Source organism: Glycine max, chromosome 15 (assembly GCF_000004515.6).
Source record: "Glycine max cultivar Williams 82 chromosome 15, Glycine_max_v4.0, whole genome shotgun sequence".
NCBI lineage: Eukaryota > Viridiplantae > Streptophyta > Magnoliopsida > Fabales > Fabaceae > Glycine > Glycine max.
In genome coordinates, this window is record NC_038251.2 from 6,250,498 (window position 1) to 6,268,451 (window position 17,954).

Sequence of the window (17,954 nt, forward strand, 5' to 3'; positions counted from 1 at the left end):
CGACTATTTTATTTTTCTTCCATGTAATTTTGTTATAAGAATTACGTTTTTGATATTCTAATTCGTGTTCTCTTCCCAAGAAGTTGAGGCTATTTACAAAATTACAACTCTAATTTTAACCCACCAAGAGGAATCTCTTGCACGGAACTGTACATACGTTTTAGTGAAGTTAAACAAAATTCCAAAATCTGATTATGTTCATGTCATGCAATGAAGCTAGCTAGTCTTCGATGATTGAGAGAGGTAAATCTTTCCTCAGACGCGCTTTCCATCAATACTGGCCATCGGCCATAGATAGACCAAAGATTTCGCGGCATGAACACTATAACGAGAGAGAGGAACAGGAACTAGTGTTACACATTTTACCTTATTTTTAATTTTTAATTAATATTGTTTGATTTAAACCAGATAGTAGTGTAAGATCGTATCGTAAAGGTTAGTGATTTTCCACTTTCTACAGTTATCTCTTTCCCCCATGATCAAGTAGAGATTAAAAGTAATGCTATATTTAATATTTTGGAAACAATTGAATTCAGTAATTCACAAAACGATAAAGATAAAAGCATCTTGTGTATTACTAAGATATTTTTTATGATATGTATGATAGAGATTTTAAAAGGATAGAAACACTAGTAAGAGTATTATTGAGTAAATGTTTTTCACAGTTATTTTGGTGAGACTTGAAAATAAGTTATATTTGGGTGACTTATATTATCTAATCATATAATATTGCAAGGCTTATATTATCATATTAGGTAATTTAGTTAATTTTTTTTGTTTTTTATAATTAAAGCCTACGGATCTTTTTGCAAATTTACTATTTTTATTTTTTATTTTTATATTTTTATTGAAATACACTTTTATCATTAAATAATTTATATTGTTCTTAATTCTAAACCTAATCTTTCACATCGACCACAATTGTAGAAGAATTCTCATTGTTCTCAAATTGAATTCGTAACTTCTCGTCATTCTCAAATCGAATCCATAATAAAGGTATTTTCAATCCATTGATTTTTATTGTTTATCTGTTTCAAATCCTTGATCCCTAATCAAGTAAAAGATTACATGTTTATCTAGATATGTCTCTTTGTAAAAAAATTTGATTGCTTCCAACGATGACAAGCAAGATAAATATCCAAAGAAACATGTAATCTTTCCGATGATTAAGGATTTCAGATTTGAAACAGACAAACAATAAAAATCAAAGAATTGAAAATATCTTTATTAGGGATTCAATTTGAAACGAGGATAAGTTACGAATTTGATTTGAGAATGACAAGAATTCTTCTGCAATCATGGTTAGTGCCCAGTTAGGAGGCACGACATGAGAAGCAAATGTGCAAAATGCGCTCTTTTGCTTAAAGACGATGGAAAAGACTGATATGCAAGAATGAAATACTAGGTTTAGAATTAGGAAGAATATAAATTATTTAGGGATAAAAGTATCTTTTAATAAAACATAAAATTAAAAAACAAAAATACTAAATTTACAAAAAGATCCTTAGGCTTTAATTGTAAAAAATGAAAAATTTAACTAAATTATTTGACATAATAATATAAATCACATGACGTTACATAATTGGATAATACATAAGTCACTAAGCCAATGTTTTTTGTTATTGAAAAGTTTAAATGAGGTGAAAACTTGTAGATTCACTAACTAGGATCAAAATCTCATGTCTCAAAAAATACTTACAGATTTACTTACTAACAAAGTTTTTACATGAATGTTGAGATTCAAATCCAAATCTTTTGGACCAACCTTTATTAGCATTATTATTGAGTAAATTTGATGTAAGTATATTAAATAAATTAAATCAGGACCCTTTTTTACTATCACTAAAGTTTGACATAGTTGACAAAAAATTGGATTTTTAAAAAATGTTAATCCAATTTTTTTTTATCTTCTATATAGAAAGGTACTTTATTGAGAAAAATAAAGTTTACTTAATTTGGTAATTTCTATATCTTAAAAGGAATTAATCTTTGGTTGTTAATTGAGATTTGGTCCTTGACGTGTATTTTTTTTTAAAAAAAACCACTCTCTAGTAAGTAAAAAAATTATTTGGCCCAAGTCTTTGGCTAGCTATTAATTGTCAGTGAAGGTTAGTTTGAATGATAAGGATAAGTCTCATATATCCTTCTAGAATTTGAGGCTAAATCTCATTGTGAATGTAATAAAGATCGCATTAACGGTAATCTTGAAAACTTACCTTAACCATAATAAGTCCTTAAAAACCAACTCACCTTAACTTTTCTGAAAAAAATGTGAAATTCACCCCAATAATGGAAAGCGAGTTCAAAATATTGTAAAAGATAAATAGACAAAAAAAAATATTAAGTCAAAGAATTTGGTACTTAACTCATGTACTTCAATTTATTAATAGCTCTATAAATTAAATTCCCAAGTTACTTGTTATTTTTTTTCAATTGCTATAAGATGTATTGCAGTTAATAGTTTACTTTTTGAAATATTAGTCAACTCTATGACTATTAGGGTCCCATCAAAAGGTGTAATCTCTAATCACGAAAATGAACTCAAATGCAGATATCAATATGAGACTACTATGACAGTCACATTGTTCTCAAGAACTTGTATGATACGTACAAATCTTCTAGAATATAATAGGTGTTTTCTTATCTGAATCGAGAATTCGAGATATCTGAAATAACAAGTATTTATAATTTAATTTCTTAAGTTTTTAGACTTTGCCGAGGAGGAGAAGAACCCGAGAAGAAGGGTTTCGAAAATCAATAATGAGATAAACAGTTTTTCTCAAATAAAGATATATATGAAAACAAATAATAAAAAAATATATTAACTTGGTAGAGAAAATATGCATTTTAAAGGATAAAAATGTGTCTACTGGCCCTTCATTGCAGGGTGCCCATTTGACCTATTGTCATTGGTGCAAAACTATTGTTCGAAGGTTTTCGAAACAAGCTTAATACATAAAACACTTGGAGGTAAGCTAAACCAAACAATGTGAAACATTAACCTTTTTCAAATATTAAAAAAAGAAAAGAAACAACACAAGAAAAGGATGAGTAATCAGAAACAAATAGCTTAAAGTTCAATTAAGGATGAAAAGTATAGGTATGTGGGTACGTTATTCTTCAAACCAAAAAAATTTAAAAAATGAGAACAAATGAGAAGAAGCTTTTGTTCTTTTTACTTTTTCCTTCCATAAAAACAGAATGCAGAGATGGGTTAAATTCCTTTTGTAATTAAGCTGATTTATCCGGACACGTATGCATAATGAAGAATGTGGGAGTCAAAATGGGCACCCCACTTATGAAAGTTCATTAGTTTAAAAAGGTGGAAGGTTTTGCACAACAAGCACCAAGTGCAAATGTGCAATGCCACCAAAGGGATAAAGAAGTTGATATGTTGATGACATTGACGGGTCTTGGTTGCAATTTTATCCAATGATGGCTCTTGAGACTGACAAAGACAAAAAGTGTAAAAGGCAAGCTATGCGTGCAATCCTGCAATGTGCATATTCCTTTGGAGGCAGGAGGCTTTTTGGATTATTTTAAGTCCTAAAACCCCCCCATCATGTGACAGTTTTCATTGTTTCTAACTTCTAAGCCCAATTCACGAAGGTTCTTCTATACTACGGTTAGTTTGAACTTCTTAATAGTCCACCACGTGTTCCAACTTCCAAGTATCATTCAAGGCTAGCTGATCTGCTATGTATATCTCTATTAAGTGCTTGGTTAATGCAATGGTCAAATGATCCACGAGTGGTTCAAGCAATTCAGGAAATTTCCTTCTGCCTTCTTTTTAGTTCTTCCCGATTTTGTTTATGAATATCCGTGTTTAATTTGGCTGCAGCCAACTTAAGCCTATATATGTGCACACAAAATAATAACAGTTTCTTCAAAATTGGAAGATTTTTGTTGGGTGGTTTGTGACCAACAAAAGATGACTGCCAAATAAAACAGTAGATAAAATCATATATATGACCATTATAACAAGCAAATATTCGAACCCGGGTATTTTTACACTTTTTGTCTTTGTCAATCTCAAGAACATTGGATAAAAAAATACAGAAAATAACATAAAGCTAAATTGTACCAGCCGATAGTCTAACCTGGGTCTGTAACGTGGCAGGATACTATTCTACAACTAGACCACTAGAGCTTTGTTGAAGGAAAATAGACAGGTTAAACAATTTACATGATATTTACAACCAACTTCTTAAACTACCTCCAAAGTTTATCAACATTTCAAATTAGCTCATATTTTTTTTATCGGCAAATTGGCTCATATATACAATATTACCCGATCAATATCAGATTTACAACTGATTTGCATATTTCCATAGTCCCATCTTAGATTAAGATGATACCGACAAATAGCAACAACGGAGGCAATAACATCAACATGAAACATTTTTGGAATTCAGTACATTATATTTTGCCTGACTGCAGAATTAAAAAAAAAATAATCCAACTATCTACACAATCTAGGACAAACAGACAACTATGTAGCTGTTATGAACTGAAAAACAGCTCAGTGATTCCTAGCATTCGAGGTCTAGGACCCTCCAAAGAAGAAAGGTGAGGGAAAGAAACTTGTATTATTTTCTGCTTGTTCAATACATTCATGTTCAGTCCTATATATCTGCATCAATGATGCTGTAGTTCGAAAAGAGAAAATAACAGAATACTAGTAATGGCACCAAAAGACTTAGACAACAATAACAGAAACTCAGATAAATATCAGACAACAATATTCCTTGTCGTGACATCTCAGCACTCCCTTAACAGAATGAATTGAATTACACAAAATCCCTTAGGTGCTGCGGTTTGGTGATCTTCCTTGTGGGCCTTTGATGTATGCTGGTGCTAGTTACTATCATGCTTGGTTGTTGCTGTGTTTCCTTCTTCATAACATTCCCTCCATAACAGTAACATTGTATTAACAAAGCAAATGGTTGGCATCAACATGCTCAAGATTCTTTGCAGCATGTATAGACAAAGGCATTCTTTACTTTGTCTCCTAATGTTGATTCACCAATTGTAGTTGAAGGGACTCAAGATTTTGTCTTAGCTGAGATAGCAGCTCAATCACAAGCACACAGATGCCCTGGAAGACATTGATCCAACTCCTCCTTCATCTTCATATGGTTCAACTTTTACTTCATAATTATTGGGATTAGAAAAACTATGCTTGCTTCCGCTGCATTATTCTTCAATTCCTTCACTTGCCTAATAACTTCAGCCAGTAATGTGGCTTTATCCATCTAAAGTAACAATTGACCTACCAAATCAAAGTAATTACAAATGTTTCCTTAAAGAATAAGGAGGATTATTGTAAATAACATCAACTTTGTTGTCAGTAACTATGAATATGTACTTTAAGCTGCTTAAAATACTGTAATAATATCTATACTCAACTAGGAATTATTAGCGTTCCAATTAATGCCCCATTTAGCTCACTTAGAACATTTCAACTAAAAGCTTGTCAGGCTGAATTACTGAATTTGATTAGTACTTCGAGAGTGGTGTCTAATCATTGTATAACTTAGACAGCAAAAACTATACTTAACAATTGAGATTAAGTTGTTAAAGAATAGCGAAAAATTATTAACACATCTAACTAATTTAGTAGCCGTAAATTTTACAATTCAACACTTAAAGTATAAATGCATACCGCCTTTCTTGTCATCACTTGAATCGTTAGCCTACAAATTGAAGATGTTTGTAGATAAGAAACATTTAAGAAAGTAATAGATGTATCAAATGTGATGAAAAAAAATACAATAAAAGGTGTAAGGTGGGTAAAAAAATTAGAATAATATAGAACCTTTTTGGTTAGCATACAAATCTTCACCTTGCAAACAAAAAAAAAAAATTGATTACTACAATAATAAGAAAAATAATAGTAATATACTCTTAAAACATTTTTTCTTAATGCATTTTTTTATTAGTTGAAATTTATTGAAAATTATAAAATTTTATAAGACTCATATCTTTCTGATATTTTAGTTTTTATTAAATTTTAACTAATATGAAATTATGTGTTGTTAGCGCTCCTTTAATGACTATTGTTTATCAGATTTTTAATATTCTTAAAATTACTTCTACAACGATCATATTGATTTCAAGAAAAGTGAAAACTTATTTTTTTTTTTTATCAACAAAGAATTGATAACAAGTGAGACACCCACAAAATATATTTGTAATCAAATCAATCTTTTAAATTCATTTTTGGAATATCATTTTCAAACAATATTTTTTTCTGGCAAAATACCCAGTATTAATTGGTCCCTGAAAGTTATGCCTTAAAATAAATAGTATAATAGTATATAAATATTCAAGAAATAATTGAAATCAATATCTTGATGTACAATATTAAAATAAAATAAATATTATAAATGATGTAATGGTTAAAATAAATAGTATAAATAGAAATATTAATAAAATAATGTACAAGGGTAAAAATAAACCTATAATCTATATATCATTATTATCTTATGTAATAAAAGCATAAAAGACTCAATTGAGTAACGTGCGTGAATTAATAAATTATATTTTTTATTCCAAGTTTTTTTAAACATTTTTAGCAAGTTTTATCCTAACAAATTAATGTGACACATTTTACTGAGAAATTTTAAAAAATTTAGCTTACAAATTTTATCTTTCTTCTTTGAGTTGAGATGAACAAAATGCTAATATGCTTTTTAATTTTGAATTATGGTTTCAACAAAAGTATGACATAAACTTTTCCAAAACAGGGTTCGAGCTTTTCTAACTTAAAAGCATAGCATTTGCTTGTTTACGAATTTATTAGTTTTTTGCTAATAATAAACCTTTTGTCTACACGCATATTTATTCTTTCAATAAAATATAAAAAATAAAAATCCACATGCAACTTATTGCTTACGTACCTTAAAAAGGGTGAAATGAAAAAAAAAAATTGGTTTTACTTTTAAACATTCATTATTTAGTCGAATTTCTTTTATCTTGTAGAAAATTTGTATAATTTGTATTGGTATTAACCAGACACAGTTTGATTAATATTTGTAAAGAAAAATTGATATAAACTTTCCACATAACAAGATCATATAGAAGTTTAATATATCACAATTTCGCTTTTAAAAAAAATATAGAAGTTTAATACTAGTATAAAAATTAAATTCATTTTTCATAATTGGAATGCGTCCTTTTATGGTTTTTAATGGCATATTCTTTATTTTTTTAAAAATCACATATACTTTCAATTGAATCATTAATAAGTCGCATGTTGTGCTTTTCGTGCTCATTTAATAACAGGAGTCAATCATTGTCTTCATCAATCTTAATCATATAATCTATGAATCTCTTTTATTTTATTTTTTTGTTCCCGCTTTTCTTTTGCAATCGATGAATGTTAAAGTCAGAATGAAAACACATAAATTTTCCGGAGCCAACGATTGAAGAATGATTAAATATAGTCATTGTGTAATCGTTATATGAATTGAAAGGTAACTTCATTTTCCTGATCATGTCATCAACCCAGAATCAATTTGTCCAAGTAATATGAAAACCATTTGTTATCTAAAAAAATCAAAACTATATGTTGTCAAATTTTTTTATTTCTCCAAAACAATCAACTAATCAATAGAGTACCATCAAACGAAATCTCAAAAGCTTTATGTCAGTTTATATTTTTCTTATTATGACGACCGTAATTAAACATTTTACTCTTTAATGAATCCTCAAAATATTTTTACAACAAGTTTCAATTCTTTAGTCTTTTATGTTTGTATTAGAGTTCAAATGAAAAAAAAATCGACTTTTCAAGATACAAAAAAATACATATTTTCAAACAATTTATTATTTTAAAGCTTTTTGGTTACTAAACTCATTAAGAATGGATACCAAAAGACTTTTAATGATTTCGAAAAATTGATACCTTGATTTTTATTTTTTTATTTAATTAATTTAATCTTTTATTTTTATTGTATTTTAATTAGTTTTTGTTTTGGTTTCGTTATTGTGTTAAATTATTGATGTTTGTGATAGTTAAATTAGAAAATGCATATTTTCTGACATTTAAAACCTATTATACTTAAATATGAATTTAGTCGTTAGCATTTTTTAAATCTTAGTTTCTACAAAAAAAAATTGTTCAGTTTTAGTGTTCTTGTAAATTATACTTTTTATTTTAATCTTTTTATCATTTCATTTTTTAGTACATGTAAGCTTGCACTTTAGGATTTAAAATTGGAAAAACATAAATTTTTAGGGATTAAAAAAAACTTACATAGACTAAAATTAAAAAATATATAAATTTACAAGAACTCATATTTAAGAAGAACAGAAACTATATTGAAACAAAAGAGAGATGGAAAACCAAAATGAGAGAAAGAGAAAGGGAACCTAACTAAAAAAATGAGGGATCAAAATGTTTAATTTTACCTAATAATTAACGTGTAAGTCATAATAAGAAAAATCCACGTCAGAAACAATTTCATTAATACTGTATTGGTAATCTTGGACCAAGATATATAACTAAGGTTATTGAGGAGAACCAAATTTTCCTTCCACATTTCAATTATTCAAATTCAAAATCCTTAATTAAGTTAAGGGAGTTTTTTTTCACCTTTATTAAGGATTATTAAGTGTGTATTTTAATTTAATTTATTTTCAATTAGTTACTTTCACTGATTTGTAGACTAGATTGATTTGTTGCGAAATCTCTTACCTTATACTAATTGTTTCAGTATTAACCAGTACAAGCTTGTTAACTGTGTGTTTGTATTAGAGTTTAAAATGTGAAATTTAGTTGAATTTAATTTTGTAAACTTATGTTTAATTAAAAGTAGAGTAGCTTTAAGGTTTGAAGCTTTTTAATAGTTTTAAACATCAGTATGGATAAAAATCACGTTCAACTCAACTAAAAAAATATATTTGTCAAACAAACCAGGACAGTGTTCAATGATGATCAAACTTGAATTACGATTCTCAAATGTCTGACCAAGCACAACCACGGTCGCGTTGGTTATATATAGTCGAATTAGGCAATTAGTTTAGAATGAACCTGGATTAAGCCAAATTCAAAATAATTGTAAGTTATATGCATTTTACCTTCCTTTTAAATTAATGGTTGAATGAGGTGGATTTCAATTAAATTACAAGCTTGTTGGCATTTTTTCGCGTCACTTTAAAGCTTTAATGGATAAAATCACTCATTAATATGCAGGATCATGCACGTTGTTTTTTACTCAAATGAACAAGGTACATGCGGCAAATTGCAAAATTAATACAGCCAAATTCCAAGAGGTTACGTCATAAATGTTATGATTGATCGTCGTGGTATTCTACATAATTAAATTAATCTTAATACGTCAACCACATATAACAAATATGGATTGACATTACACATGATAAAAAAATTCATACTTATGAGTATTCGTTTGAATTCGTTCTGACTTTGACGGGTAATATTTGAGTTGATCGAGTTTGAGTTCGGATTTTTCCTGATAATCAAAAGTCGACTACGGATATGAGATTATTATATCCGCCCCGATCTCGAACTTGGACCTATCCCGTCACTTAAATTTTTTAGAAATTTTGCTTAATTTAATCAAAAAGTCTAGAATTTTTATTACTTGTTAATTTTATTTTAGAATTTTTACATAATTTAATATTCTTTTCTTAACAATTTTTGTAGACACATGCGCTATAATAAATTTATTGACATATAAGTAGTTAAAAATAAATGTTTAATAATCAATTTATTTTTTCTAAAATCAAATTTTACTATTTTTTTTACAAAAAAAATATTTTTCTAATTTGAATTGGGTATGAGATAGAGTCGGGAATATGTGATACCCAACAGGTACGGGATGAGATAATAAATTTTAACCAGCCGAATATCGAGTAGGTACATGTCGAAAAGTCGGGGTCAAAGATTAGGGAGATAATACCCGTCTCCGCCCCGCCCTATTGCCATGTCTAGACGACATCAACCATGTGACTCACACAATCAATAGTTAAATGATGATTTACCATTAATCACCATGTATTAAAATTAGGGTACAAACTTCAGATATAGATCTTAACAAACCTTTAGTATATTTTTTAGTCAGAACTACAGCTTCAGTTTAGATATCTACATAACTACGTAAATTGACATTTATTGGAAATCTTTATTAAGCTAATTATTTAGATGGAATTCTGGTTATAATTGAAAAATAAAATAAAAAATATTTAAGAAACTGCAATCTAAGTTTTGTATTTAAAATGAATTGAAGGTCATTGGTTTCTGTACAACGTGGATGGAATCATTCTCACAACGTAAAGGCTAGTTGCTAAATATAATTATAAGCAAATTGATCGAGCTGACGGTACATGTTACGATTGTTCATGGGGTTATTCACCATTCACTTACTATAAATACGTGAAATTGATCATACTTATACACAATACACATCAAACATTTGATTAACCAAATCAATATATAGTTTGAATAAAAAATGATGATTCCCCACACCTCAAACTTGTTTCTCCTTTTCTTCTTCATGACCTGCACCACCCTCATATGTCTGTCTTCATCAAGTTGTGGTATCCCAGACCAGTACAACTCAATATTGGGCCCAAACCTAGACAAGCTTCCATCACAGGAAGAGGCCATGCAACTCTTCCAACTATGGAAGAAAGAGCATGGAAGGGTCTATAGAGACCTGGAAGAGATGGCAAAGAAATTTGAGATATTTGTGTCCAATGTGAAGAATATCATAGAGTCAAATGCAAAGAGGTCATCACCTTCTAGCTACCTTCTGGGTCTCAACCAGTTTGCTGATTGGAGCCCCTATGAGCTCCAAGAAACCTATTTACACAACATTCCAATGCCTGAAAACATCAGCGCTATGGATCTGAATGACTCGCCCTGCAGTGCGCCACCATCCGTAGATTGGAGGCCAATAGCTGTGACTGCAGTTAAGAATCAAAAGGATTGTGGTAAGTTTTTGTTTTTTTGTTTTTTCTTTCCAGCAGTTTAGTTAGATTATTAATTCTACTGTACACGAGAACAAAAATTTATGACTAAACCTCACGACTAGTGGCTCCCATATCTTAATTAGTATGCGTTTGATAGACTGAAATGAAATCAAACTGAATGGAAATAAATTTTTTGAATTAAAGCAAAATTTAATTAAAAGTGTGAATCTGTCACCTTATTTTATTGTTCATTTCATTTTTAAAAACTTTTTTATGGTAAACAAACAAACTCTTGGCTTTGACTTTTGAGTTTCAACATCCTTGATATTTGATGTGGCATACTTAGTGACGGCGTATATAGTACTATTCTCTCTGTAAACTATTTTTGAAGTCAACTATTCTCTGTAATTAATAATCAGTTATTAAGTTAATATTTCGTATGGAGTTTTGTGAAATTTAAGATTAGTAATTAATCCTGGAAAATCAAATTGAAAGAATGAGTATTAGAATTAGAAGTTGAAAAACCTCAATTATTTTATTAACAATTAATAATATGAAGTAAGTTTTATATTTAAATTAGTGTATTTCGCAAATCACTATACTCTAAAAGTTTATAAGGTTGTTTGACAACAAAAAAGTTTATTTCGTACGCGAGTTATTAAAAATGAAAATAAAGAGTATTAAAGGGAAAAAAAATGCATGAAAAAGGTCATACAGTTGTTAACTTTACAAACCAAATTATTTTTATTTTATTTTATCAAACAAACTACTTAACGAGCTTATATGCCATCAAAATGTTTTACCAACTGGACACTTTGACATATAACACCAAAATAATGATTTTGTTTTTATTAGGAAGTTGCTGGGCATTCTCTGCCACCGGAGCTATTGAAGGAGCAAGTGCATTAGCCACGGGAAAACTGATAAGTGTCTCCGAGCAAGAACTCCTGGATTGTGCTTATAGCTTTGGTTGTGGAGGAGGATGGATTGATAAAGCCTTAGATTGGGTTATAGGAAACCGTGGCATTGCTTCCGAGATAGATTATCCTTATACTGCAAGGAAGGGTACCTGCAGGGCCTCAACGGTTGAATACCACTTCTCTTAGTTAACTTACTACTTCTCTTCATTCAATTTTTGAGTTTGTTTAACCTTTTTTGCTTTTTTTGAAGTAGATTCGAAACAGTGTAAGCATTGATGGATATTGTCCCATAGCACAATCAGACAACGCATTTATGTGTGCAACTGCTAAGTACCCTATTGGTTTTTATTTCAACGTGGTCAACGACTTTTTCCAATATAAATCCGTAAGTATATATCGTCAATGTTGTTAAGTTATCTACTTAATGTAAAATTAATGCACCCAAAGTCATGTATTAATTTTTCTTTTTATCTTCTCTTTCAGGGAATCTATGATGGTCCCAATTGTCCAGTGAGTTCTACATTTATAAATCACGCCATGTTAATAGTGGGATACGGTTCAATAGATGGTGTAGGTTTTTGGATCGTGAAGAATTCTTGGGACACAACATGGGGAATGTGTGGTTATGCGTTGATCAAACGGGACACAAGTAAACCATATGGGGTTTGTGGAATCCATGCCTGGCCGGCTTATGCCGCAACCAAATGTATTGGATCAGTGAACCCAAGTATAATTAGTTCCATTTGAGATCACAACACTTTTAAATAATTATAGGCGTCTCGAACATGTTAAGGAATAAGTTACTGTTTGATGTGTACAGAGTTTGTTGTGTGTATCTAGCCAAGCTTTCTTGATGCTGTTTTGAACACGCGAGTTCTCCACAGTATATACAAGGGTCTTAAGCATAAATAAATGAAGAAATATGGAACTTCTCCTCATTGATGTAATATATGTTGTGAAAATAAAACAGTTGTATTATGAACCACAGAATGATGTATGATGTTTTCTCAACTTGCATTCTAATTTTGATGTGTTGCTCTAACACAATCACAATTTATACTCTCAAAATTTAAATCTACGTTCCCACAATTGTCAACTATCTTTGCAGGAGTACTGTTAAAGTCTCAATTACACACTAGGGTGTGGGATAGAATTTCCCATTTTTTTTACTAGTAAACCCTCTTTCTTGAAGTTGGACTACACCTGACAATTTATTTATTTTTCAAATCTGGAACATAGTAGACATCACTGAATCACTGACTAGCTGAATTATGTCATTGATTTGAAGTCGAGTAAAAATGGTAGAGAACCACAAACATTGATTTAATTTATGTCAAACATTGATTTGTCAAACAAGCTTTGTTTGGGGACTACCTTCCTCTGCCTCTCCATCAACCGCAAACAGAACCTTTACCTTTATCTATATCGGCACCTTCAAAGCTTGTTCATCTCTTGTATCTTTTGACAATTCATTCTATACTCATTCTACTTTTGTAGCTGGTCTATTGTCATCCAAGTTGTTGGACTTCTCAGTTGAGCAAACATGGTCAAATCTTTTCTATACTAACAACTGATGTCATCTTTACACAATAAATCTTCATCTTGTTTACAATTGTAAGTGTCCAAGCAAAGCACTCATCCACTTTCTCTCCTTCTCTAATCTGAAGAATTTCAAACTCCCTTTTCAATATTCGTAATTGAGATCTCCTCACTCTGATATTAGGGTAAGATATTTTTGTTTCATTGAGTCTCAAACGCTATTGAAACTTTCCCTATCAAGAATAGTCTCCACAATGTTTCCGTCTCTGGCCCAAAACAGAACGTTTTTCATCTTTTATTATTCTATTGCCTTCGTTTGCAATATTTATAAATGTTTGAAGAAGTTAGGATTATATAATAAATATAAAAGTTACATTAGTTCCTATTAAAATTAAAGAATTTTTTTGAACTAAATTATTATATCTCTGTAATTGTTTACCATGTATGCATTTCTCAGAAAATAATTCTGTTTTTTTTTTTCTTTTTAAACATGTATTGCTTTTTTAGAGTGTACTTTATATGGATGGAGGGAGGGAAGGAAATGTCTGATTTTTCATGTTGATGTCAAATCTAAATATAAATACCTACGCAAATTTGGGCAAGTATGTATAATGGGCAAATGCATCACTTAATTATTAGAAATTAGGACTCTTTAGACAATGGTCAATGTTGTGTTATAGAAATGAGCAATGGGGTATGGTGGTCATTCATCCTTTTATTTAGCTGTTCTTCATGACTAATTATATATCTCACTTTTGTGGTTCTGATTGCCTAATTGACAATGCAATCTCAAAATAGCCCGGGAGTATCAAGCATTAACAAAGCTCAGAAAGAAGGAGAGAAAAAAGCGGGTCAAAACAACAATTTCAACCATCAACAAATAAAGGGATGAATGAGAACCTCACATTAAGCGGACCCATATTTTTTATAAAACGCAATCCTCTCTTCCTTGAACACAGTAGTACATTTTCCTCTGAACCAAACCCTCATCCAAATTAACCAGCAAGCGGTATTCACAATGGGAAAAGCTGCAATCATCATCCTTGCCTCCACCCTTTGCTTCTTATCCTTCCTAGGCTCTGCTTATGCCCGAGACCGCTTCATGGTGGAGGGCACCGTTTACTGTGACACATGTCGCGTCCAATTCCTCACCAAGTTGTCCGAGATCCTTGAAGGTACTTGTTTCATACCAATTCACACATGACACGTACATGAATCATTACTATACTACATTCACAAACGTGTATAATTTAAACTGCATTTTGTACGACATAATATGGTGTAAAATTGTCACCATGCATAGGCCAATTTTAAATTGCCATTGTGATTTTATACTGTGGTTGCTAGTTTTGTTTTTTCTTTTTCTTTTACAAAAGTGAAAACCCTAATATTATCATATAGGGCAATATATTGAGACCAATAGCTAAGGTCTACCTAGAGGATTAAGCTCGAATCACAAGAAATTTCACTCAATTACAGCTACTCAATTAATCCTTAAGAGTTAAGAGATATTCCTGTAGAGGAAAGTGGCGTGGGAGGATTCAAACCTACATCCATAAAAAAAAGACGGGAGTTCATACTAAATTCTTAAGTACCTGTATCAACATGTGTTCACACAGACAAACAAAATAGATACTATATAAGGCCACACCTTTAAGAAGTGTTGTTATTTAACAATCCATCTGGTCTTAAATATAACAATGGAAAAATGAGTCACACTAATTAAAAAAAATTAGATAATCATATATCAATTATTAAAATTTTTTTAATTTATCTTTCATTAAAACTTGGTATTAAAAATAGTAAAAAATCTTTGAAATTAAAACCTGAATTAAATAAAAAAAAATATTTTAAAGATTATAATATTAAATAGGGTAAGTTTAATTAAATGTATTATATATATATGAAAGCAAAATGGAGTATCTCTGATGAATAAATTAATGGTGTAATATTGAAGGTGCTACGGTGCGTGTGACGTGCTCACAAGTTGATAATGCGAAGAACGTGACATTCAGCAAAGAGGCAGTGACAGATGCTTCGGGGTCATACAAAGTGGAAGTGGAGGGAGACCACGAGGAAGACACGTGCGAGGTAACCCTTCTGAAGAGTCCAAGGCCAGACTGCTCGGAGATTGACCGAGAGTCTCACCTGCAACAGGCTGCCAGAATCAGCATCACCAAAAACAATGGAATAGTGTCCCCTCTTCGCCAAGCCAACCCTCTTGGTTTCCTCAAGAAGGACCGTCTCCCTGGCTGCGCTGACCTCCTCAAGGAGCTTGGAATCAACGAAGATGGCACTCTCTCCGTTTGAACAACAATACATTAATGGGATATAGCTATCGTATATCCCTCTTTTGTTAATTAGCTATCTAAGGAGCTAGGGCTCAATCTTCTCCTTTTCCTCTTTTTTTATATTTTAGGATCAAGATGTGAGTATTAATAATGCGTATGAGCTCGTGCCTTAGGGGGGAAGTTTTTTTCTAGACTTTTATCAAATCTCTCAAAGGATCCTCGGCCTTGTACAACTCTCACATTTTCTTATTTGCTGGAGTTAATCATTACTAATATCCGGCTGTTTCAATTCATTCCTTCTATTTCAGCCCTATAGAACAAAATTTACAATTAATATGACTTCTCATAACGATCTATTTGATACATTATTGTAAAAAGTCACACACACACACACACACATATATATATATATCAACTAAAACATATAAATTTATAATTTATAATTAAATAATAATAATATAAAATGTGTTTATACTGACAGTATATTATATAAAAATCAATAAAATAAACTATCCATATAAATGTTATGACTATACATGCCCTATGTACAAAAGTTCGTTGCATATCTGGGTTTGCCCAAAAACACATGCATTTTTTTTTTCTCGACATGGGCTTAATTGATTCGATGGTCGTGTCTTACAGGAACTCATAAAAGCATGCTGGATATCCCTGCGCAGTGTATAGGTGTAGCTCAAGTGATAATTAGTTGAAAAGGGTTTAAGGGCCCTAGCTATTACCACCCACCTCACTGTTATTCAAACCTACCAAGACGTTGGCATTATTTATTTTGACAAAATTGCTCCATACAACATAAACATGCATTATTTCACACCCCCTACTATGTAATGGAAACAAGTTTATGGTGCATATATCTACCATGATACACAATATATGCATCATATACAGAACAAAAAAAATTGTTTTGTTGTGTATCAAAAGTATTATTCTAAATACATGCAATACAAACTTGTTTTCCTTATATAATTGGAAAAAAAAAATATGATTGTGTGATTTAGTATAAATTTTGTTTTTAAAGAAATTTAATTAAAATTATTTCTTAAACTATTTCTCGTAAATAACTCGGTATATATATGTGTGTGAATATGGAAGAAAACAAGCTAAAATCATCATAGATACACAATGCGATGTTGAATAACAAAATAAACAATAAAATACAAAAATAACAAATACAAGATATATAACAAAATACAAAACATGAATTCATCAAGGAGTCTTTCTCATTCTCTGTGTGCACATGCTCGTGAAGTGTCCTCCTATGTTTGCCTCAATACCTGCTCTATATCATGCTGATCGTCTCTCTGGATGCCTCAATTAGTTTGGGTGTCTGCCTAGCTAGCTACTGCAGCATGCCCACGAGGCATAGAGGGGAAAACCTCTTATTGAAGGAGAAATGTATGAATGAGACTAAGTGTAATTTCATATTTGTCAAATTTAATTAGTTTTAACACAATTCTCATAGATTGGGATACAACGCGTAATTCCATATTTTTCAAATTTAACAGTGATTATTAACTTGTGAAAGAATTGTGTTAAATTTCAGTATTAAAGTTTTTCACATGCTTCTTCCAACTGTTAAATCTGTTAAATTTTGACAAAAGAAAGATACAGTTAAATTTTTTTACCAGATTTTAAGAGATTGTAGTAGTAGCAAAACAAAATTTAGAGTAATGCATTAATATGGTAATTTTAGAAATTTCAGTAACTTTTTAAAATTTTAGAGACTAAATTTATCGATAATATTAATTTCATTAATTAATTTAATGTGTTATTCTAAAAAATTTGTATCGAAAAACGAAAATGGAGTTAAATCATAAGATGCAACGTGTAAGTTTTTGAGAGAAAAACGATTGTCTTAGTCACAAATTACAGCATTAGAGCATGCAAATCGAAGTTTAAGGAAGTAACGGAACCTATTGATAAAATACATGAACAAAATAAAATCTAAAACTTTTCGACGGACAATTTATTGTTATGTATACCGACTTTTGTTCACAAGAATTTGAAGCTTGTTTAGTAAATGTCTAATGGGTAATGACTCAGCATATATGATATGATCGAAAACTCACAAAAGGATATAAAACTATGTGCAATAATATGTTAGTAATTCATAAGGGAACCTGTAATTTAACATTATATTCCATTTCAAACAGTTGATCTAATATCAATAATATGTTTTGTCGTCATTTGATGAAGGAATGTGATTCCAGAAAGAAATTATTATTACAAGGAAAAAAAACATTTAAAA

General features: G+C 30.4%; 2 protein-coding genes across 2 annotated transcripts; both read left to right on the forward strand.

The window, feature by feature from the left end:
• The first annotated feature begins 10,419 nt into the window (after positions 1 to 10,419).
• Positions 10,420 to 12,840, forward strand: LOC100782679 (macrodontain-1). The gene is made up of 4 exons (XM_003547118.4): positions 10,420 to 10,959; positions 11,794 to 12,023; positions 12,112 to 12,243; positions 12,342 to 12,840. Exons 1-4 carry the CDS (start codon positions 10,476 to 10,478, stop codon positions 12,603 to 12,605), a joined length of 1,110 nt encoding a protein of 369 aa, XP_003547166.1. The 5' UTR covers positions 10,420 to 10,475; the 3' UTR covers positions 12,606 to 12,840.
• Positions 12,841 to 14,349: 1,509 nt separating this feature from the next.
• On the forward strand, positions 14,350 to 16,003 carry LOC100820074 (olee1-like protein). The gene is made up of 2 exons (XM_003545980.5): positions 14,350 to 14,572; positions 15,355 to 16,003. Exons 1-2 carry the CDS (start codon positions 14,416 to 14,418, stop codon positions 15,705 to 15,707), a joined length of 510 nt encoding a protein of 169 aa, XP_003546028.1. The 5' UTR covers positions 14,350 to 14,415; the 3' UTR covers positions 15,708 to 16,003.
• The last annotated feature ends 1,951 nt before the right edge of the window (positions 16,004 to 17,954 follow it).

Bases quoted from the DNA above. Each gene is read 5' to 3' on its own strand.
- LOC100782679 (XM_003547118.4), top strand. From the start codon at position 10,476: ATGATGATTCCCCACACCTCAAACTTGTTTCTCCTTTTCTTCTTCATG. The intron at 10,960-11,793 runs GTAAGTTTTTGT...TGTTTTTATTAG, and splicing joins TAAGAATCAAAAGGATTGTG to GAAGTTGCTGGGCATTCTCT. The intron at 12,244-12,341 runs GTAAGTATATAT...CTTCTCTTTCAG, and splicing joins ACTTTTTCCAATATAAATCC to GGAATCTATGATGGTCCCAA.
- LOC100820074 (XM_003545980.5), top strand. From the start codon at position 14,416: ATGGGAAAAGCTGCAATCATCATCCTTGCCTCCACCCTTTGCTTCTTA. The intron at 14,573-15,354 runs GTACTTGTTTCA...GTAATATTGAAG, and splicing joins GTTGTCCGAGATCCTTGAAG to GTGCTACGGTGCGTGTGACG.